The sequence below is a fragment of the Branchiostoma belcheri genome, unplaced genomic scaffold (assembly GCF_001625305.1).
Source record: "Branchiostoma belcheri isolate BF01 breed outbred unplaced genomic scaffold, Haploidv18h27 scaffold120, whole genome shotgun sequence".
Classification (NCBI taxonomy): domain Eukaryota; kingdom Metazoa; phylum Chordata; class Leptocardii; order Amphioxiformes; family Branchiostomatidae; genus Branchiostoma; species Branchiostoma belcheri.
This window is the reverse complement of record NW_017802603.1, coordinates 910,377-932,931: the sequence shown is the minus strand read 5'-3', so window position 1 is coordinate 932,931 and position 22,555 is coordinate 910,377. Positions and strand designations below refer to the sequence as shown.

The 22,555-nt window shown below is 41.8% G+C and overlaps 2 protein-coding genes and 1 long non-coding RNA gene across 3 annotated transcripts; 1 reads left to right on the top strand and 2 right to left on the bottom strand.

Moving 5' to 3' along the window:
* On the top strand, positions 1-4,831 carry LOC109462973 (toxin MIT1-like). The gene is made up of 3 exons (XM_019759620.1): positions 1-99; positions 2,055-2,218; positions 2,680-4,831. The coding sequence occupies exons 1-3, from the start codon at positions 1-3 to the stop codon at positions 2,768-2,770; spliced, it is 354 nt and encodes a 117-aa protein (XP_019615179.1). The 3' UTR covers positions 2,771-4,831.
* A 2-nt stretch (positions 4,832-4,833) lies between these two features.
* On the bottom strand, positions 4,834-7,564 carry LOC109462972 (transmembrane emp24 domain-containing protein 4-like). Its single transcript, XM_019759619.1, has 4 exons — positions 7,356-7,564; positions 6,076-6,302; positions 5,468-5,614; positions 4,834-5,072 (listed from the first exon to the last, which is right to left on the bottom strand). Exons 1-4 carry the CDS (start codon positions 7,489-7,491, stop codon positions 4,923-4,925), a joined length of 660 nt encoding a protein of 219 aa, XP_019615178.1. The 5' UTR covers positions 7,492-7,564; the 3' UTR covers positions 4,834-4,922.
* Positions 7,565-8,302: 738 nt separating this feature from the next.
* On the bottom strand, positions 8,303-9,391 carry LOC109462937. Its single transcript, XR_002139793.1, has 3 exons — positions 9,172-9,391; positions 8,847-8,987; positions 8,303-8,645 (listed from the first exon to the last, which is right to left on the bottom strand). It is a non-coding gene; the product is annotated as an uncharacterized LOC109462937 (long non-coding RNA).
* Positions 9,392-22,555: the final 13,164 nt, after the last annotated feature.

The following is a 22,555-nucleotide window of genomic DNA, read 5'->3' as shown; positions in this document are numbered from 1 at the left end:
ATGGCAACATCTCTCGCGGCTTGGTCGTCTGTTCTGACTTCTTGCTTGCTTCTCTCCTCTGTAGCTCCACGAGCCGTTGGGTCCATCGTCATCACAGGGGTAAAGACGATTTTCTTACTATTTCTCCTTAGCTTTTGTCTTCATTCAATACTGCATCTATATTACGACTTTTACATTTTGCTACTGGTATTAGTACCTTCCTATCGTGTACGAAACTAAAAGTTTAGTTTTATGCCTCACTTCTCTTCTCATTACTACGACAAATATAGGTTTTAGTCTTTCTGACAGTATCCGACAAGTTCTTGCTGCGCTGTAGTTGTGTACAATGTTCGGGTCGGTTTGCCGTACAGACGGTGGTCGTGAGCTCAGTCATCTGTGATTGGGAGTTGGTCGGCGAGATTTCCTTATTAGTCTCTAAAAGTCGTCTGCGCAAGACGACTACAAATTTTGAAAATCAAATTAGGGAAATTCATCATACGCTGCTTGAATGCGAACATACTGGAGCATACTGGAATCGGATTGAAACCCCAATCCAGCACCGACTTTGGTTGGGGACCGGTCGGGAGCAATGTCGTGGGAGGGTTCAGAATATGTGACAGAAGGCTAACGGCCCTGTCACACATTCAGGACAGTCTCCCGACCACCAACCAACCAACCAACCAACCAACCAACCAACCAACCAACCAACCAACCAACCAACCAACCAACCAACCAATGTTGGCAGAAGTTCGGGAGCAGTCTGATCAGATCTACTTCCACCTTTCGATAGGAATCGAAATGAGTAAAATTTGAGATAAATTTGACAGCCAACTACGCCCCGACCAATAATGCTGACCTACTCCCAATCACCAGCCAACTAGTCCCCAACTATGGCCCAACCTCTCCGCTCCCGAATGTTTCAAACACGTTGTAAGTTTACCAAGAGCAACGTTGAGTATAATGCGAGTAATTTCTTTACCTAATGTGGCATGTGACGTACATTACATCTTTGAAACACGGTTTACCGACAAGTTAAGGAACGTATGCCTCTATGGATTAAATTATAAAAAATATGTAGTAAGGGAAAGTTGGCCAAACACTCTAAATATCTTTCGGAAGGGAACTAATCTAGAGTTATTTATACACAACGCCTGAAAAACAGAAGACTGTAACTTCAGTCGATAATGTTACCCGATTCAAGGCTATCTTTTTCACTTATCAGACAGCCTTAGGCAAACAATCCTGCCTGCATTTAAAGTTTGACTCCCTCCGTTTGAGCATTAACCGACCAGTCGCGCCTCGGGTGTACAGCCTTTCATGTACCACACGTCAATGGGAACTTCTGGGTGTAATGGATACCTATCCTACCGTTACTGTGAAACGTAATACAGATCCTACAGAATGTAATGGAAAAAGTAAAGCCATGTATACGTCAAGCCGTAGGCAAGCCTAGATTTACTGATTTAGTGCAGATTACTGAGTACCCCTGCAACAGCTTCCTATGACTTTATTGAAAAGCTTATGTACCTTGTCGATGCGATTGCCAACAATTTTTTTTCAAACGGACGTCGGTGTGGCACCATTAGTAGACGTGCGTTCAATGTCGTTCAGTCTGTTTGTATTACAGAACAGTACAATTACTGATGAATCTAGGCAGACCTAGCTATAGGTCTGAATTACTGCGTAGCTAGAATGATTACATATCGGAATCAGAAAAACACACAAAGGCGACGCGCAAGTAAGCCGCAATTCGATACAATTCAGCAAAAAAAGATTAGGAGTTTTTTTTTCACTGCTGCAGTGGCGAGTCCTGGGACAGGCTGGTGCACATTTCTAGTACAGATTTAGGGAAACCATCTCAAAGGTCCCGTTCTACTCTGTGCAGAGCATAGGGATGGCGCCCATCTCCATTTCTGTAGCCCTTGGGCCACACAGTTGTACAAGCACTACAGCGGGGGGGGGCTTGCCCGCTGGTAGCGTTGTGTGTATCTCAATTAAAAAAATGAGAAAAAACCTAAACCTTGTAGACATATGGGTGAACTGTAAGATTGTATCATGAATGTTCCGTTATCTAGATATGTGAGTCTGACCAGCAGTGTATCGAGGCGCGCGGGGAGGGCTGGTGCTGCGCGCTGTGGAACATGGGAGACGCCCCGGCCGTCTGCAAACAGATGGGGGAAGAGGGCGAGGCCTGCCACAGCTCCAGTAACTACCTGCCCTATCCCTTCACCGGCGTCAGGTTAGACATTCACGCAAACGTTGGCTATTCCCTGAATCATCTAAGATGCCTGTTATCATATCTACCTGGGTTATATGTTTGGGGGATGAGCGAAAATAGCTGCAAATCAGAAGGGGAACGATTCCGTTGAAGACTCAATATCACACCTAGAAACACAGTACAGAAGAAAGGGAAAATAATCTCCAAGCAGAGTGTTTGACAGCAAAAGCGTCACGGTTAGAACTGGCCCTCTGGAGAGAGTTCTCACTCTGGGCGGCTGGGGACTCTCTCTAGATGGCCCTAGATGGCCAAATTGAACAATAAAAGACATGGAAGTCGCAGCACAAGACAGAAAACTCTGGCATTGTCTGGAGGAGCACTGTTATGTCGACCAATGCGACATGAGTCGTGAAGGAGCTAAGGTCTAAGATAAGTTGTTATATCCATTTCGTACTAATGATAGGTTTTGCTTGTCCGTACAGACGGTTCTGGCGGTGCCCTTGTCAGCCAAACCTCACATGTAAGGTTGACGCAGACGCGGAGAGCAGGATCGGCACCTGTACTTCCGGATGAACTGACCGGAAGGACACCGGACCAAACCAGAACAGGACCAGACCCACGACCCTGGCATTCACAACGGACACTCAACACACACCCTAAGGCACACATAGGCCTGTGTAGTTCTTACTGACGAAACCTATGATTAGTCGATCGACACGTGGAACAAATGAACCGACAGACCAACCCACTAGTTCACTGTTATCACGAGATTCTATTAAAAAGCAACGAATTGAATACTTCTATGTCTCAAACAGTATTGTATGATATCGTGCAATGCAGATGACCACATTGATTTCTGGAGTAAAAAAGCACAGTTGAGAGTTAATTTCAAATGCATGAGAATCATTAAGGTATACGCTGACGATACACGAAGTCTATTCTTATCCTTGTCAAGTCGCTCCTTTCATGAACATGAACGTCAACGTTAACAGATAGGCAAACGTAAGGCTGTTTTGAACTTAGGAAATCCCGTGTTGTCTGAACTACAACATACGCACAGAGGGTGCAGAATCAAATCGATATATCAGAGACAGAAGCAAACCAATGCTGAACTTACTGGAAATAATGATATTCAGATATAACAATGACGACCAGACATGTGGAAATCGCCATGAAGATGTATTACATAATGTATAACTAAATGGGCAATCGGAGCGATTTCTACTTGCTTAGAACATGTAGTATACAGAGGACGAGCTTCCGACCACGGAGGTATTTCAGCTTTTATCTGTACGGACAGACTACTAGGAATATGTCACTATCAGGATCACTGGGTACTGACAGCCATGAAAGATTAAAAAAAATATGGCTGCTGGCCAAGCTGTGTTGTCATTTGATATTGTTCATGTATTACTTGGGCTTATTGGTATTGTTGTGTACAATATAATGGACAACACCATGTGTGGTAGGGAGCATATGTGTCTGTATGTGTATAAGTATAACCGCCCTTCAGAGTAGCACACTAGTGGTTGACACACCCTTTGGGGGTTTGACTTACGATAAACACAACTTCCTTATAACATTGTATTTCCATCCACCACATGTACACTACCTGAAACAATTACAGTTAAATCCAATTGAGAAGATACGATACTAGTACTTTATCTTGTCTACATCTGACACACAAACCTTACTGATAAATAAGAGGCTCCAGCCTATCACACAGTGTTCCACATTGAAAAGATGCATGTCTAGTCCCTACTTGATGTCATTCCCCAAGAAAAAAGGAACAGAAACTGCACCAAGATGATTTACACAATGTAGCTGAGAAATATAAGGAATCTTACAGTATATTAAAGTTTTCTTTTTGCACAAAGTTATATTGAAAAAAAAAAGTCAAGCAGACTATGATCCCATTACTCATCTATACAATCAAGTGAGGTCCAAATTACGAGAATAAGAAGACTGCATGGTACTGTATTTGAGCAGCAGTCTGTTCTACATACATTTAGTTTCATCTCAAATCACTGCACTTCACCAAGCCCTGCACAATGGACACCTACAATGTTCATTGAGTGATAAAAGTACAAAGTACACTGTCCAGGAAAACTGGGATGTGCTGAGATACAAATTTTTCTACACCGCCATCTTAAGATGGAAATAAAAACAAACCTTGAACCACGAGATAAAGCAGACATCAGAAAACAAATTTGCTTCAACAAAGACAACTTTGGAAAAAAAAATTATAACAGCTTTCAGATGTATTTATTTATTGCTATCAAGACTTCTGAGTACATCTGACTCAAAAGCTTTATCATCATACAATGTCTGAAGATGTACCATTTAATTTCACCAAAACATAGTTACTACATTTATATCTCACCTGGACATTTCTACACTTACCATTTATCTACAAGTCATAACAAAGAAGCAATCATCCAAAATGCAAATCTTCAGCACTGTCTTTACTTTCAGTCACCCAACTATAAACTATAAACACCAATATTCTTTATAATATTTTCTTTACTCCACTAAAAACATGCCAATATACAGTGGATTCCAATAAACCAATGGAAAAACACAGAGTCAGCAGAAGCATTAATTGTAGCCAATAAGAGAGCAGATTTAGTCCACCAATCAAGTGTGACTGAGTACATGTGACCAAAATGGCCAATCTTTGCATGTTTTAAGTGGACAATAGGAGCTAGTTTGGAGAAAATCTGTGTTATACAAGCTTCTTTGCTTCAAAGAAACTCTTGAGATGCCTCATCTGCCAGAAGCCGGTGACCAGGAGGATGATGGTCTGTGCGATGGACCACCACAGCACCCGCTGGTTTGTGCTCTCGCTAGTCTGGCGGAAACGCTCCTCACGATACTGCGGAGAAACAAGATAACGTCAAAGATCATACATATTCTCACTACATCGAAAGATATGCTAGGAAGTAGGATGTAATGGAGCTCACTTATGCAGACAACATAAAAATGGTCAGCACACTATTAGCCTTTTTTAAAGTAGAAGGCATAACCATAACATATATTGTCTTTTTATAAGTTTATGCATACATTATGTTTTGTGGAGTGGGCAGACACTTAACCAGTGTTCGCTTTGCAGATTTACAGCTCTGAAAATTTACCAGCGCTATCCATGCAAATTTAGAGCTCCAAAAAGTATGCAACAGATTGAAGATTCTTATCTGATTTAGACAAATTATATGTGTTAAATAGAGCTTTCCTTCCTAAATGATAAAAAACTAAAAATAGAAAAGTCACCCTTTGATAGTTCTGTTCCTTCTGGATCTGCTCCACCTGGTCCAGCAGCTGTCTCACTCGCAGCTGCAGCTCCGTCAGCTTGTCCTTGGCAGCGATCTGGGAGTAGTCGATGGCGTGTTCGCCCACCTGGATGTCCAGATGTACCCGCTGGAAAACACAACAGGACACAGAACGGTCAAACATTGAGGCAACAAGGTCGTCTTGTGGTTAAGACTAAGTGGTTAAGACTGAGGAAAGGCATGTTTTAACATGCCTTTATTTTTATTTTTAATAGATTTAAAAATCTATTTCCTCACTTGAAGTGAGTAACTAACTTCAGTTAGGTGTGTCTTCTCGGATGAGGTGTAAAATCCAGGGGTTCCGTGTTTGCGCAGAGCCACACTTTTACCCCTTTTCTTTTAATTGCAATACGCTACATTATAACCAGCAAGGCCTCTTCATAATATGGGGTCCCCCACAAAAAAAACATGCCCTAAAATCATAGTCCTCACTTGAATCACTATCTCATGTCATGTCATATTACTAAAGCTGCTGTTTGGAAAGCAATTATCTATTAGTTACACTTACAGGGCTAGGCAGCAGGGGGAAGGTTATCAACAAGGCATTACCAGTTTTCCTCCAGCAAACAGCCCCCACTTAGTGGAGTTGCTGAACAGACAGATGACGTGTTCTCCTGGGGTGTGTGACGTGAAGGTGAAACGCCCCTCAGAGCTGTACGCCTTGGACAGGAGGACCTTGTCGTCTGGGTCACGGACCTCCACGTGCATCCCCACCCCGGGGCTGGACGGTAGATAGTCGTTGATCGTCTTGTCAAACAGTTGTGTTTTGTACTTCCCTGTTGTGGTGCAGTAAAATTGATGTGAGTTTACCGCAGTTTATAATTCTAGAATGTTGAATGGAGATACCAGTGAGTTCCATTCTAAGGATTGATGCATGTACATGTATTTCTTGCAGAAATTAAACAACAATACATGGGAATCTATATTTGTACCACCCAAAATATTTTCAGACAGTTGACAAATGGGCCTCAAAATTGTCATTTTTTTTCATTTAAGGTAAGATTTGCTAAAGCAATTTTAAATACAATGTACACCAATGGCCCATGATGAGAGGAAATTATCTGAATACTGTGAGGCTGTTTACTTACATACGTTCTTATGTTAATATGCAACCCACACCTTAAATGTAACAAGTATGGATAGTGATTGAAGTGAAATTAGACAATTAAATAGCACAGCTGCTTATCTAGTACACTTAGCCCTGTGCCAGCTGGTGCCACCTCATAATTACATGTAACATGTATTTTAAATAACAGCCTTTTATTTGGTCTGCTCATCATCTATTTGTCTGGAATAATGTGAGTTAAAATCTATTTCAATATTTGGTGAGAATGATGTTGAGAGTATGTCACAGATGATATTCTGACCATACTTAAATGTCACCATTGGGCCTTTAAAGTTTAATTTAAAAAGCACACAAACTGACAAAGTTGAGGTACACCTATAGTAAATACATGGGAAAATATGGTACTCCTACTTCTACATAATAAAAGTGAACAGTGAACATAGAAACCTGACCATGTTGGAATGATCCTATGAATATGGGCTTTCATATATTTTAAGACTAGAAAGAGAGTATATAGTCTTACACGCATCAACATATGGCATGGATACGTGTGTACACCTGAATTCACAAAGGGTAAGTTGGTAACAACGATACGCTAAGATTATGGATAACTAGTTTTCTCGTGTCCTCAGACCTCGTTTCTCCAACCTACATACAGGGCCATAAACATTCGTAGTTGTCTGCATGTTTCTGAACAGGAACAACATGCTTGTCTACCGCCCCCCTCCCAACCCGACAAAACCCGCACCGCCCTCTCGCTCACCTACTACCATGGTCTCGTCCGGAATTTCTTCTATAAAACATTTCTTCTCCGTCTCCCCGATGTGGAAGTACAGAGCAGAGGTTCCGGAGAGGTACAGGACTAGGAACAGGAGGATTTTCGCACCGGACGGCCACATCTCGCCAAGTTTCACTGCAAAACGGAGACGATAGGTCCGCGCAGGCGCAGTGGAAGTGCCACGTCGATTTCGCACAGCCTGCTGGGAGTGTGGGAAAGCTCACCTGCTCCACTGATCTGGTAGTACTAGAAATAAATTATGTTTCCTCCGGCTATAAAAGTAGGCAGTAATTGAGGCCATATGCATTACACTCTCGTCTTTTAAAGGACCCATAATCTATATGACTTGCACAGAGAGTACTAGAACCACAGGAAGTAAGTATATCATATGTGATAGGTCTGTCAATCTGTCAGGCAAACTCTGTGAAGTTTGAGCAAGCTGTGTACGGCAGTTGTTGGATGTTCGCATTCTAATCTACATCCATACCGTCGCCAGTGATAATGTGTCGGTTTCGAGTTTTTCGCTTGCATAGTTGAAATGCCAGTCAAATCAGTAAAATAAGCCAAGTTTGATACGCCCCCCCCAAAAAAAAACACTTACCGTAGTCAAGCAACTCGGTATGATTTAGGAGACAATTTTAGATATATTGACTGGGCCGTAACATTAGATCTTAGAGAAAAAGTTATCAAATCTGGACGCAGATCTCACAAGTGGGGAACTTCAGAATCAAATATTCTAGATGATGTACGTGTTGATAACTATCCACTATTTCTGACTGCGGTACGATACTACAGTTTCCATCCTGTGGCTCTAACATACGCTTTTGTGTTTATTACAATCAACGGCATAATATAAAAGACGACTCGGCATGGACATTATGTATTTGATACAATTGCATTTTTGAAATTCAAACCATTTTATTGTTGTGAGTGAAGACTGATTTTACAAGTTTTACAAATTATCTGTTGTAAATGATTTTAATCCCTTTATTTTCCTTAAGCGTCACAAACGTGAGAAAGTTAACGACAGGTAAAAGATGGCGCATATAAGTTGACAGTAAGGAATCCAAAGTTTCATATATATAACATACATACACGTTGGTGGGTTATCTGATATGGATAAATGATTCTCCGCCGCGTGACATGATAACACGCCAGGTGACTACGCGAAGAAAGGGACCGTGTTTCCGTCCTCCCACCCCACAACCCGAGCACTCCCCAGCTTCTTCTCAAGGTAGTCCTGCATCCTTTTCTCATACACGGAGAAAATTCCGCCTGGTATAGGAAAAAAGGAAATCAATCATTACTCAGAAAATCTAATTCATAATTATGCACTACAATGTACAATTCAATGGTTAAGGAACATGGCAAGAATTCGTCTGAATCATCGGCTTCAGTGTATAAAACGGGTCACATTTTTATTGTTTGTTTGCCTTCTTCAAATTTGTATACATCGTGTAGTTCCAGTGTGATTACCTGTGTGAATGTATAAGAGCCTGTTGCCCTTGAACCTGTGGCGGTTAGTGTGTAACTGCTGCAAGAGCCCCCGGACCGCTCTGCCACCGTAGTGCGGGTCCAAGATCACACCTGTTGCCATGGCGACGTCCACAACAATATCTGCGTAAATCGGGGAGAAAAAAACCCCACTATCAGTGTACAGTATGTTTGTAAAAGTGAAAAAATAAGCTTGTTTATTTCGATGTAGCTAGAGTGAAACGTTCACAGAGAAATGAAACGCAAGTACATGATGCAGTAACAGAAATGCAGAACAGGGCCTCCATCATATGATATATTTACGCACCGTAATCTTTCTCTACATCATCACCGTCAACATCGACATGCTGATATCCGGAAATGACGTCGATGATATCTCGAGATCGTATTTCCGGTAAACCAACGTCCGTGAGAATATGTTGAAGTCTGTGATGTACAATTTCCTCCGGATACGTGACTTCAATACCGTGACACCTGTGAGAACAAGTGACATTCTAACTGTCCGAAAGAACGAAGCATCAACAATTCCAGGAACGACTTTAAAATCAATAATTACACTTGATAATCTACAACATACGAAGGCCCATAAGTACACTTAGTATTTTTTATTCCACTTTTATTTTCTATGGGTACTTTGTATTTTCTATGGGTACTTTGTATTTTCTATGGGTACTTTGTATTTTCTATGGGTACTTTGTATTTTCTATGGGTTACTTTTATTTTCTATGGGTACTTGTTTTTTTCTGTGTGTACTTTTATTTTCTATGGGTACTTTGTATTTTCTATGGGCACTTTGTATTTTCTATGGGTCACTTTTATTTTCTATGGGTCACTTTTATTTTCTATGGTTAATTTCATTTTCCATGGGCACTTTTATTTTCTATGGTTACTTTCATTTTCTATGGGTACTTTTATTTTCTATGGGTTACTTCCATTTTCTATGGGTACTTCTATTTTCTATGGACACTTTTATTTTCTATGGGCCTGTTTAATGGTAGACCGAACCAAACAAAAAATAGTAACCCAATGAAGGGCGCACAAAACGATAAATCGTACAAGACGATAACAATACCGCTCTACCCGGCGGGATCACTGAGACCCCGCCAGGTAAGCATACCGGAGTACCTACAGACACGTCTGTGTGTACTTCGCGAAGTTTTTTGGTGGCTGGCGAAGCGACATTCATTTTGTTTTCATGTGGATGCTCCCATTTTTATTATGGGCGGTATATTTCTGTTTACCATTCTAGGCAACTAAATTTATTTAGAACCTATTAAAACATAATATGCTTTACACTTTAAGAAAAGTTAGTTTGTTTTGCATGCAATGTTCCACACGTTTATTAATTAGGAGTATTAAATAGTGATTATTACATCCTGGCATAGATTATGTTAATATAGACACAGGACCATACTATTTTCGGGGGTGCTAGGACATATTGTTCAGACTTCCGTCAACATTTCCGTAGCGATATATGGTAAATCATATCCTCGCTGGATGTAAATTACTCCTTTCTATTAAAAAAAGCCCGTAATCTAAAGCGAGGGTTCATTGCCAATGTTGGGGAAAAAATGCATTGCGGTTTGCTGCCCTCCTACCAACCGCGAACGTTCATCACAATTGCAGTTTACGCAGGAAATATGGACAATATGCCGTTTCAGTACATAACCTGACATCTAAAATTGTTGAAATATTCACAGAAACTCAAATTACACTGTAGGTTGACCGTCTAATCGTGTGGTAAGCTACATGTGTGCTGTAGTGACATGAATTGGCACTTTTGTGGGGAGGGGGGCGTCCCAACAAAGGTCAACGACCTCCATGGCTTACGGCCTATGTTTCACGCTTTTGCACTTCATAAATGAACAATTTTAGATGTCAGGTTATTTACTGAAACGGCATATTGTCCACATTTCCTGCGTAAACTGCATGTGATGAACGTTCGCGGTTGGCAGGAGGGCAGCAAACCGCAATGCAATTTTTCCCAACATTGGCAATGAACCCTCGCTTTAGATTACGGGCTTTTTGAATAGAAAGGAGTAATTTACATCCAGCGAGGAAGTGATTTACCATATATCGCTACGGAAATGTTGACGGAAGTCTGAACAATATGTCCTAGCACCCCGAAAATAGTATGGTCCTATCGGCGGCAAGTTACACGGCTGGATCCGGGCATTCTTAACGGACAGAAAACAGCGAGTATGCATTGATGGTGAAATGTCAGACTGGGCCAAGGTAACAAGTGGAATTCCCCAGGGATCTGTACTGGGACCGTTTCTTTTCGTTGTCTTTATCAACGACATGCCCGGGACTATTACCAGTGCCTGTCACCTCTTTGCGGATGATGCCAAGGTGTTTCGTCGAGTAAACTCTCCAGTCGAAGTTGCCACCCTGCAAGCAGACATTAACAACCTGGCAGCTTGGTCCAAAGACTGGCAGCTCAGCTTTAACATCGAAAAGTGTAAACGCATGCATATTGGGCATGGTAATCCTTGCCAAGAATATGAAATCCAAGGCTCCACGTTGGAAGAAACCAGCGAGGAGCGGGACCTGGGAGTAATCGTTGACAGGAAACTGAAATTCCATGCGCATTGCACCGCCGCTGCTAACAAGGCATTCAGAATTCTGGGACTCGTCAAGAAGAGCTTTCAACGGCTTGACAAGACAACCGTACCCCTGTTGTACAAAACTATGGTTCGGCCCATTATAGAGTATGGTAATGTGATATGGGGTCCATACTCTATAGGTGACCAGGAGCTACTGAATAGAGTACAGCACAAGGCGACGCGACTTGTACCTGGGTTCAGAGAAATCAGCTACGAGGACAGATTACGTCGTCTGCAACTTCCTACTCTTGAGCACCGCCGCAAAAGAGGTGACGTGATACAAGTCTTCAAGTTCGTCAAGGGTTTCGACCGTGTCGACCCAGGCCGGCTGTTCAACTTAAACGTAGATGGACGTACCAGAGGCCATCCATACAAAATCGCCAAACCACAAGCGAAGAAGTTAACTAGATCAAACTCTTTTAGTGTACGAGCAATAAATGCTTGGAATAGCCTTCCCGCAGATGTTGTGGCAGCAGACACTGTTAACTCTTTTAAGTCAAGACTGGACAGTTACTGGAGGGGGACGGAATACACATAATTAGATATTACAACTTCTGAACATTACAACTTTGAACTCTGGACATTACAACTCTGAATTTTGAACATTACAAACTCTGATATTTTGGGTATTACAAACTACTGAACTCTGGACATTACAATTTGATCATAAGAACTCTGAACTCTGGACATTACAAGACGAGTACAACTCTGAACATTGTAAATCTGAACGTTTAATGTTAGAAACTACTGAACTCTGGACATTATAACTTGATCATAACAACTCTGAACTCTGACATTATAAGTACAACTCTAATATTGTAGATCTGAACGTTTAAGTAACTATCGCCAAAGTACATGTATTAGCGAGGACAATGTATATTTTATTATTTTTGTAATTTATCTATTGTAATGTAGTAGTTTTATGGTTTCAGATATGGATCACACAGGCAGTTGCCTTTTTATCCATTAAAAATGTATGTATGTATGTATGTATGACATTTGTAAGAAACCCTCTGATTTTTTTTGCTTCATTCATACTCATTATTCATTCTTTGTTCGTTGTTCACTTTCATTGTCATGAGTTTCTTTTGTTTATCTTTTTGAATAAAGATGTACAGGAAAATTGATCAAATTGCTGTTTTCCTGTGTTGATAATTTTTTTAATTGATTTTATTTGCATGTGAATGGTGGGCGTCTCCAACTTAGTCAATTTATGCGTTGGTTAGTACATGGGCGTCTCCGACTTAGTCTAATTTATTCGTTGGTTAGTACACCCCTGTCCCTTTGGGGACCGCACTATGTGGATTTAGTCACAAGAAATACAGGCTCCTGATTGGCTGAGGAAAGGTGGCCATGTTCTAAAAACTATTCAGCCATTCTGCAGTTTACAGAGTAAGGTGATCTGATATAATCGTGAGGATGGCATTATCCTTACCTTGTTACCTGACAAGGCGCATCCCGTCATGTCTTCTCGTTTTATGAAGAGTTCCAGATCGTCTGGTAATCCAGGCACCTCCCAGCGGTGGATTGGGGTACTGCACATACCAAGCTGAAGCAAATAATTGGCACCTTTCATGTTACTATGTTAAGCAAATGAAGGTAAAAAAAAGATCTGTGTCTTTATCGGTATAGCCGGTATAACCGCCCTTCGGTGTGACATACCAGCTTAAGATCGGTTGTACATAACCATAGTTAGGATAAGAAAGGATATATATGTATTTCTGTGCACTATTTCTGTGCAGAGCAGCGCTGACAATCCCTGAGCAACAGCGCCACCTAGGAACATGGTAGGAGCTGCAGACACCATCCTGAAGGAAAGGCAATTCCGATATTACAGATAGAGTCAGACAACTGCACGCCTCCGTGTGTTTTCCATTCCAGACATCTGATAAGAGCCGATGTATGAGCTGTAATTCTGACATATTGAGATTTCGCAGCATGGAGCCGCTTTACGGCACCTGCCTTCTTCCGCATAACTCGGTTTGAACGTTAGATGGAGATAGTCGGTATGGTACTATGAAGTGGGAAATTTGTATCTATTAGCCACAGGAACTTAAACTTTGTCTCCTGTGATTAATTTTCACTGGCAGCCGTCTGAATAACATGCTAGCTCAACTCAACCAGGTGACTATTAGTGATTAGTGCAAATTATCAATCAAATAGACTAATACTGCTATAGCTAGCACTCAACTACTGATAACAGACTGTAACCGTAAAAGAGAGTACTGGCAGAGGTTAGCATATATGATACGATGGATACTTAACATTAACTGTCTTAAATGTGGCTGGGGCTTAATGGGGTGCCATAGTTCACTGTCGAACTAGGCGGGCCGGTCGACATAAACCGATCAAGGAAAGATCCCCCATGGCCATACCCTTGGCGTTTACGATATCTATGCATCTATCCAACAAATTGTCGTGCAATAAACCAGGAAACATCGTCTCAGTAGGAGACAGTCTGTGTGTGAAGTGCCGCACACCAAATCAGGATGGTGAACTTTTGACCTTTGGACTGAAAACATGCCATCCACAGCTTTAGAGTTCAAGGTCCGGCTGGCAACAAATCCTGACAACACAGACCGACTCACCTGGACTCTACACTGTGGAATCCCCGTCAGACCGGCCGCCCAAGACGGAGGGACGTATGTGGATAACCCCGGAGACCGCTGACTCTTGTCAGCCTCCATTTTGAGCAGACCTGACTGGAAAAACAGCTGGTTTGCCTTCTTCCCGTCAGGTCATGAGCGGAGTTGGCTTGTCAACTAGACCCAAGGCTGACCAGGGGGCGGTTGCAGACTGTAAACAGTCTACATGTGCGTACGGGCCGGATCTCAAAACGCGATAAAACAGCTTAATTATTCAATGATTGAAAAAAAAAAGGTTTATGTATCTAGTTTATTCAGACCATCAACTCCGTGCTATGGTAGTATGTAAGAAATCTGCTAACATTGATATTGTTTACGTTCCGCTCTGATTTTCGTTTTAAGAAACTTTTAACGTCTGGCACTATCCCCGAATTAATCTTCAAGCAGATGTTAGGGTTGAAGACCGTAACGTTATTTGACTACGAGCTACTCTGACAGCCAGGCTTCTCATCTGCGGTGACCGCCTACCCCAACTAGCCACAATATCTTTGTTTATAAAAGATTACAATGGCCAACCATCAGCAGACAACAACAATTTTTCAAGTGTATGAGTGTATGTACCTCTCAGAAAAGAACTAGAATGATCGTAGAGTGGAGCTCGCTACCACCAAGCACACTTGGGGCATCATCATTAGATAGCTTTAAACGACGCCTCCAGTTAGATGTGCAGATCTTGTGTAACAGGTCGTTCGGTGTAATATTGTACAGCCAGCCGCCAAACTGGTGTGCTAGGATGAAGAGAAGTAATACACTGGCTATACAGATACATATAGAAGGTACGTCACATTGGTCAACACACAGGGATGCTGTCTTATATGGCAATGCTCTCATTTCTACGCAAAGGGACATGAATAGATAATGGCTACAGGCAAATCTCCTCGGGGTTGGAGTGTTCGGCGACACAGGAGACGGGAAATGAAAACACGAGCACCTGTAGCAGATAATGTCTACTGTGGTGCCTTACTGACTAGCAGGAGTTAAAAGGGGCCTTTCGGCTCTCCTGAATACTAATGACTAATCCGTCTAATGGCGACGAGAATTTTTTCATGTAAATCATCTGGTACGTACTGAAAATGTGAACATTCATCAATAGTAGCAGTAAACAACAGATTGGGCTGTAAAATACTACGATCGTGGGACACAGAAAGCAATATATGCGACGCATACTATCGAAAATGGTGTGTTGCAAAGTGCTCTGACAAATTTAAAGGAAATCAGATGTTAGTGCTTACCTATCATATACATGCAACGTTGCATGTACATGTAGACACACGGAAAAAGAACATAAAAAATGTGCTAAATGTGATATTAATTTTAGTAAGAGCATGGACGTTTTCTACCTCCATGGTGAGAGCGTCATTGGTGATCTAGAATCGGTCCCTTCTGCCTTAGGGGGTTAACAAATGAACTAATTCTACAGCACCGAAGGGAACAAATGGGAACTACACGTTTGCCTTATATGGTGGCAAGCTAAAATTAGAATGAATTTTCGGAGCATGTGTTGGCAAGGCAATCTAATTATATTCAAGTTATTATCTATATCGTATACGAAGGGTATGTTACATACGATGCCATGGAAACTGAAGGTGGAGGCCGAACCAGAAAAAAATACGACGTTTTCCAGGTGTTGCTTATGTAACTATGGAAGTGAGCTAAATGTAGAAAGGATTTACACCAATGACTATGATCAATGTTTTTGGTTAGCGAGCGATATATGCCGTTTTGAGCATCTCAGCGTCACCCATTTTTTTCTATGTGGACAAATAGATTTCTGAGTGCAAAATGTCGAGAAAAATATGACTTGTTGCTAAAAGCAAGTGCCCAACAGGAATGGGAATGTACTTTTTATGACTATAGAGGTAAGGAATATACTGAAAAGGCCACTTAGTCCTACAGAATTCCATCCCGCAACTTCTGAAGTCTGAACTTCTGAAGTACAAACTCAGGACGCAGACGACAGGACCATGTAATGGCTTACATATACAGTCAAAGGTAACACATCAGTGTCTGTTTGCTGCGTCGCGAGCACTCAAGCACCAGAGTGGGTTTCGCCATGCCATGTCCCGAATGTCTGTCTGGAGGTTCTTTGCTAACGTCCTTTATGTTCACTGCCAAGCGTAATGTGCTTTTACTGTAATGACGTTCGACAAGTTCGGTTAGTCCGAAATTTGAAGCTAAATAGTAATGGCTGCTGTCACGGTACCAATTACTCCCAGTGCATGTCGGGATGTGCCGCAGGCAAAGTGTCTGTGCGACACGTGGATCCTCCATGTGGCGACCTTGGTGGACAGATAAGTCCAAAATACTGACGCTCATGTAGCAAATGAAGGCCTCCTTTCCACTGGACGGCGACCATTGAGTGGCCAAAATTGTATTAGAGCGGGTGACCATTGATTTTATAATAGGAATATGATGCACGATGTAATATTATGATTTAAAAAGACATACACATCTTAAGAACATTTAGAAGGAATACAAGTGTGAGGTTTATTCCAGTTGGAACTAGAAGCCATGAAATCTGCAATCTTTGTCAAATCTTTACACACACCAAAAAAGGAGTGTTTGTGTACCTTTTACGGGTTTGACAAGTCTAACAATGGATGTATTGTTTCGTAGACATATTAAAATGGTGTAGGCGTATCTAGCGCATATTTTTGGAGCAAGACGTCTATAGACAAAGACAATATGAAATCAACATATTGAAGATCAAAATGTAATACGTGATGTGGATTGGGAGTGCTGATCAGGTGGTTCCCGTGTTCCGAGAAAGTACTGTAAAGGCATTTTTGTTCGCGAGAGTTTTGTTGACTTCATACTGCATCGCGTGCCCCTCGTCATTAAAGGAGACATGCACCACCTAATCGTTAATGCCATTGGATTAATTCTATACAGCATGGTTTGTTTAATGAAACTAATTTGTGAACATAAAGTAATTCCCAAGGTAAATACACATGAGGTTCCCAAGAGCTCTTTAATCCGTTTGTCCATTAAACTTTCGACACCGAAGCCACTCCTTAATCCTAAATGATCATATTTCTCCCTAGAGAAAAATAATGATGCTTGGGTTAACAGCAATAAACGGAGCTCTCCAATATAATTTTGATGATTACGACAACCATGTTCTATATTCTAGTGGATAAATGCGTTATTCCACGTTCTGAACCTGTGTGGCATGGGAAAATAAAAAGCCAAAAATGGTTTTGTTAGAAGCATATTCATGTCACGAAGTATATGAATCATCCTCCAAACAGTTGCTGTGTTTGTCCTCAGACGTAAAGTTATACAACCTTGCTGCTGGCCCTCAATCTTCCCAAGTGATCAGGGGCTGCTAGCGATGTCTAAATGGCCCATCAATGAAGGATCTCCTGACCTTTCTTCAAGATAATGTATTTCACCCTTCCATCTCCGTAAGTGTTCTGTGTGTACCTCCTTGTTATCTCGAGTTTGCCATAATAACCACTTTAGAAACACGTGGGGTCCCGTGGCTCCTGAGGGGCACCCAAGGGTTACATTTATCGCCACCTTCTCAATCAACCTATCTGTGTGTACCTACAGATGGTGGTGTAATGAAGGTTAATCATGTATACCAATTGCTCAATGGGAGTATAGACCCAGTGGAATACTCATTATTACACTATTAAAACATCAGTTTTAATTGCGCAGTAAGAAAAAAAAGCAGTGATGAAGAAAGAAGTGATGACAAACTTCGTGTGTAGGTTTACAAGAGAGGGTTTGATAGATGTCATGGATATGAAGACGTTTCATCCGAGATGCACATGAAAAACATGTGTATGCCCTTTTCAGCATCCGCATTGTTCCTATGGCTGTCTTAACTATCGCTTGTGTGGTAAAATGGAGATGTGTGCACGTGTTATATCTACTTTCATCTTGGAAATCATCGGTTTGGCTCCGAAAAGCTCATTACGTTTTTTCTTCTATATGGTTACTTCATCATATTCTTGCCTCCTTTTAAAGTCTCGTAATGACAAAGTGTTCATTGTTATATTGACAAACCCTTTGATGCCCTTACCTGTTATTTTAGTATCCTTATCTTCTTTTTATTCGCAACTGTTATCTCAACTTCAAACACATGAAGGAGATTCACCAGTAGCGGCAGTAAGCAAACGTAGCCGCGGCTCTTGATATTGAGTTTTGAAATGTCGCAATGTGAAGTTGCCTGATATCAGACTTGGCATGTTGAGCACGTTCTAGTTATCATTAGCCGAATCAAGTCAGAGCTGTAGCCGTTAATGATGCCAGGTTGTTAGGCTGCTTGACGTTGGATCTGCGATGTAAGAGGGAGACGTAATTGGGAAGTACGCAAACCTGGAGTACGTCAAGCCCGCATCAAATCACGACGATTGACGACAGGGCTTCGGCCACTCGAGCGACACTCACATCTGCCGTCTTCACTTGATTCCTCACAACACGATCTTAACCAAAACTTCGCACCAATCCCTGCTTTCTTACGTACGTGACATTGATGTTAGTTCGTACAAGTTTAGTTTAGGATTATATACAACACGCAGTTGCAATACAACCTTTACAAAATAAAAGATATTTTGGGTCGTTGTAATTCCTGTTTTTTATACATCAACTCCGAAGAGGCATGTGGAGCCCGAAAACCAACACCTCAGATGAGGTGAAATCATGAATAGTCACAAATAGTATGCAAGCAAACAAACACCCCTGTGTTATGTCTACAATGGTACGTCCGTATACGGTATCAGCTGGAATCGCAGCAGCCCGAAGACAGTAGACTCATGATTTCAGCCGCGGCTGAGGAGGTGGGAATATGGGATAGAGAAGAGGCTCACCGCCCTGTCCGGACCTCACTCATGCGGTCAGCCCCAAGGGAAACACAAAAGAATCTGACAGTTCAGGGCGGTTAGTCTTCTTCCTTTTTTTGTCAAACTAAGTAATGACTCGGCATGTGTGTCAAGAGATTTTCTGTCCAGCATAACGACATCTTGTTTGCAGATAGCGGCAAGACGATGTCATCGCACATCTGTTTTCAACTCATATATGATTGCTTTAGAATAGCGACAACGCAGTAAAGCTGGCTTCGTATCTAGGACTGTTGATAAATTTAGTATTGCATTAAATTTAAGAGATATCTTTTTCTTTAATTTTGCCTACTACAGCAGTTTACGTGACGATCAGTCCATATCATCATGAATGTGTGTAAGGAGCATTATTGTGTTGTTTAAGTATTCATGAGGCTATTAAGAATTGAATAGTCGGCTATAACACAGGAGCGTCCTCAAGCTGTTTTCCATGTATTCGGTGTATATATATTCCCCGAGCGCCTGCAAAACAATCGTACGTCTTCTCCAAAAGAAGTAAACGGTCCACGGTCCAGTAGGATGAGATATGCAGCACACCAGCATACTCAAGTTTGTAAGATACGATTGTAAATAAATAAATAGATAGGACTGTGTAGCTGATATAGAAGGACTTTGTAGGTAGTCTTTTAGACTCGACAGCTTCAAAATGGAAACTGTTGTTTGTCCTAGATTCGTGTTTGTGAGATTGTTTGAAGTACATGTGGCGAATGTGATCTTCATCTTCATTAGAATCTCAGTGCTGTTGAGAAGTTCGTACTGACGTCATTGTATAATGTCCTGTTTTGAAAATGTCATCTACAATGCACTACTCTAAAGAATTGAATTGTGGGATTTTGATGACCATTCTTTTTTTTTTACCAGGACAGGCTGATCATAGCGCTAGCGAGCACTACATGTTGTGTATTGACCAAACTCTGAGTGGCATTATGGGTTAGTCACACGTAAACTTAGGATGTAGCAACTGGTGGACAAACCAGGTGCACCTCGTATCGAGTACATGCCATAGTCACCACATTCTGGGTGCAGTTCTGCACCCACTTGTTGATTTACTACTGTTTATGGTTTGCAGTTTTGCAACCTCTTTTTGTAACAGTTTTTGTTACATTAATCATCCATGACCTCTGACCTCTCCCCGTTCACTTAAGTTCAGTTTTCAGTTAATGTTGTGTGCGTTATGTTATTTTTTTTATTAAGACTCACACCTTTTGTTATGTTGGTTTTACTTTCATGTACATTTGTTTTGTTCTGTTCTGTACATTTGTTTCATTGTAATTTTGCGACTCCAGGAAGAATAGATTTCATGTAAATCTAATGGAGATCGAATAAACAAACAAACAAAAAATCACGCACATGCGTAAGAACGACCAACACAGGTCCGGTCACATGTACAAAATGTATCCTGTAAAACTTGACTGTCTTGTTACCAGAAAGGCTTGCTTACATCCTTGTCAGCTGTTGGTTCTGTCACAGCCTGCTTGAAAATTCTACGACATCCAAATCGCACGACGACCTTTCGGCGAATGTGACCGCGTCGTTAGTGGTAAATTGCCCCCACATTACCACGGCTTAGATCATCAATTTAACTCCCCAATGACGACACCGACTACACAAAGCGGCCACTTTGGATCGGTCCGTGGTGACAGCCTTGGTGCTGAAATGACTTCTGAAATCGCCTCAATTTAGAAAATTGCTTCTCCGCACGCCCAAACTACATTTCCCGCAGCGGCTGTTTCAACACCAATTCAATTACAGACCATTGACCTATTTTGGGCTGTTTTTCCTCGACAGATCCTAATAGAATTTCGCGGAGCCTCGATTGCGACAATTGCTAACTAATTATTTCATCTAAACTAGCGGATTTTGGACAGCAGTGTCTTTGATATGGTTTAAAGAAGAGTGTCAAGGATGGGATAACTTTAAGTCATGTGGCTGTTTTCCACGATGGAGGTCCTTTTCGCCGAGTTACATATGTATGTGAGCAGGTGTAACCTGTGTTACACAACCTCTGGCTGCCCAGGCTATCCTACAGCGCTCCGAGGGGTCCAGGCTCTGTGCGCCCGCCCACACACCCACCCCGGGCATGTCTGTTTCATGGTGTACCCTTCAGCAACAACACCACCTGTTGACGATGGCTGTTGCTTAGTAACCATTCGCTACTAAGAAAAACATTTTGATGACTGCTAATTCCTTAAACGTTTAAATACCTTCGTAAATGGTGTTCTGATAGACAATCGGTTAAAAGATGTACAATTCTGGGGCGGAAATGATTATAATCACGTCAAATAATGATGGCTTTGAGCATTAGTACCTACAGACAAAATATCAACGCATGCAATGACTTTCATGTCTCCTAGCCAGAGGGGAGCAACAATGTTTCAAACATCGCAAACCTGTAATCAAAAGTAAGTCGATCCAAGGTTAGTACACAGCCCGGAGAGCTTTCGTGTAATTCGAGGTTTTCATGGAAAAATTGTTGCCTGTATTCATTAAAAAAAAAGAGATAGAGAGAGCTGTATCCGCATGAACTATATGAGCGATATTCTGTTCTCCTTTTTCAACACTTACAATAAATAACTGGCACAATAACATAATCGCCAATATCAATAAACTCACGTTCAGGGAAAGAAAGAAATTATGTATACTGAATTGGCACTGTTATGGAAGTCACGTTTGAAATTAATTATTTACAACGAAAGCGGCATGATGTACGGTTTGGTCAAAGATATCTCGCAGTAGACAACATAGTTGTTATCTGTAACATGCAGTGTCTCTGAACACAGGACTGAACGTAACGACAGAGGTGGGCTCTTACTGCTTTATTTAGCGGAACCCGGGGTTGTTTCGGATCCTGATTATGACTTCTTCTTCAAGCCTAAATGTAGTAGTTTGCCCCGGGAAATTCTTCACTCAGCACTTCCGTGGATACTCCATATCTAACATTGCGTGTGGGCCTCCGAGGTCCATATAAATCACCGAGAAGTACACACTCCAGGGAAGGCTATTGGTGCTTTCCCGGATGCGCGCTGCGTTTTGCACTGATGATGAATGGAAGTCTGTCTAGCTGAGGTCGACCCTCTCCCAACTACACATATTAGTATCATGGGAAGGCAGTACAGTAATTCTCATCGATTTTAGTTGAACCCGCACAGTTACCGTTTGGGTGTATCGGTCAAGACTAGTACCCACCCCTCGGTCTAATCGCTCGCACCAAAAGCTCATTGATTCCAAGATGCGTCTCATCCGTAGAAAACTCCAGAAGTCTAGATAGCGGCATCTGGAAGACCTTTTGATCCGTACGAAATAAAAACGCCTACGCTTAGCTCTCCGCTCCAACTCAAAAGCGAATTCTCATCAGAAGCACCTCGTCGCATCTGCCGTGCAATATGGATCGTGTTGGCGTTCTTGTGACTGATGTTACCGTGCACGATGGCTGGTCGGGCAGAGATGTGGATATATCTCCGGAGGTGTGAAACCGTTCATCGATTGCGTACAGTTATTTGTAAGAGAATCCGCTAACCTTGGGAGCTGTTCAGGGCCCTCCGCTATGGATGGGGAGGTAGATCGATGCATCATGTGTTACACGTAGCGGGGGA

Coding starts and splice junctions, on each gene's coding strand:
- LOC109462973 (XM_019759620.1), top strand. CDS start 1: ATGGCAACATCTCTCGCGGCTTGGTCGTCTGTTCTGACTTCTTGCTTG. Junction 100..2,054: donor GGTCCATCGTCATCACAGGG/GTAAAGACGATT, acceptor TCCGTTATCTAG/ATATGTGAGTCTGACCAGCA. Junction 2,219..2,679: donor TATCCCTTCACCGGCGTCAG/GTTAGACATTCA, acceptor TTGTCCGTACAG/ACGGTTCTGGCGGTGCCCTT.
- LOC109462972 (XM_019759619.1), bottom strand. CDS start 7,491: ATGTGGCCGTCCGGTGCGAAAATCCTCCTGTTCCTAGTCCTGTACCTC. Junction 6,303..7,355: donor GGACGAGACCATGGTAGTAG/GTGAGCGAGAGG, acceptor GCACCACAACAG/GGAAGTACAAAACACAACTG. Junction 5,615..6,075: donor TGTTTGCTGGAGGAAAACTG/GTAATGCCTTGT, acceptor TGTGTTTTCCAG/CGGGTACATCTGGACATCCA.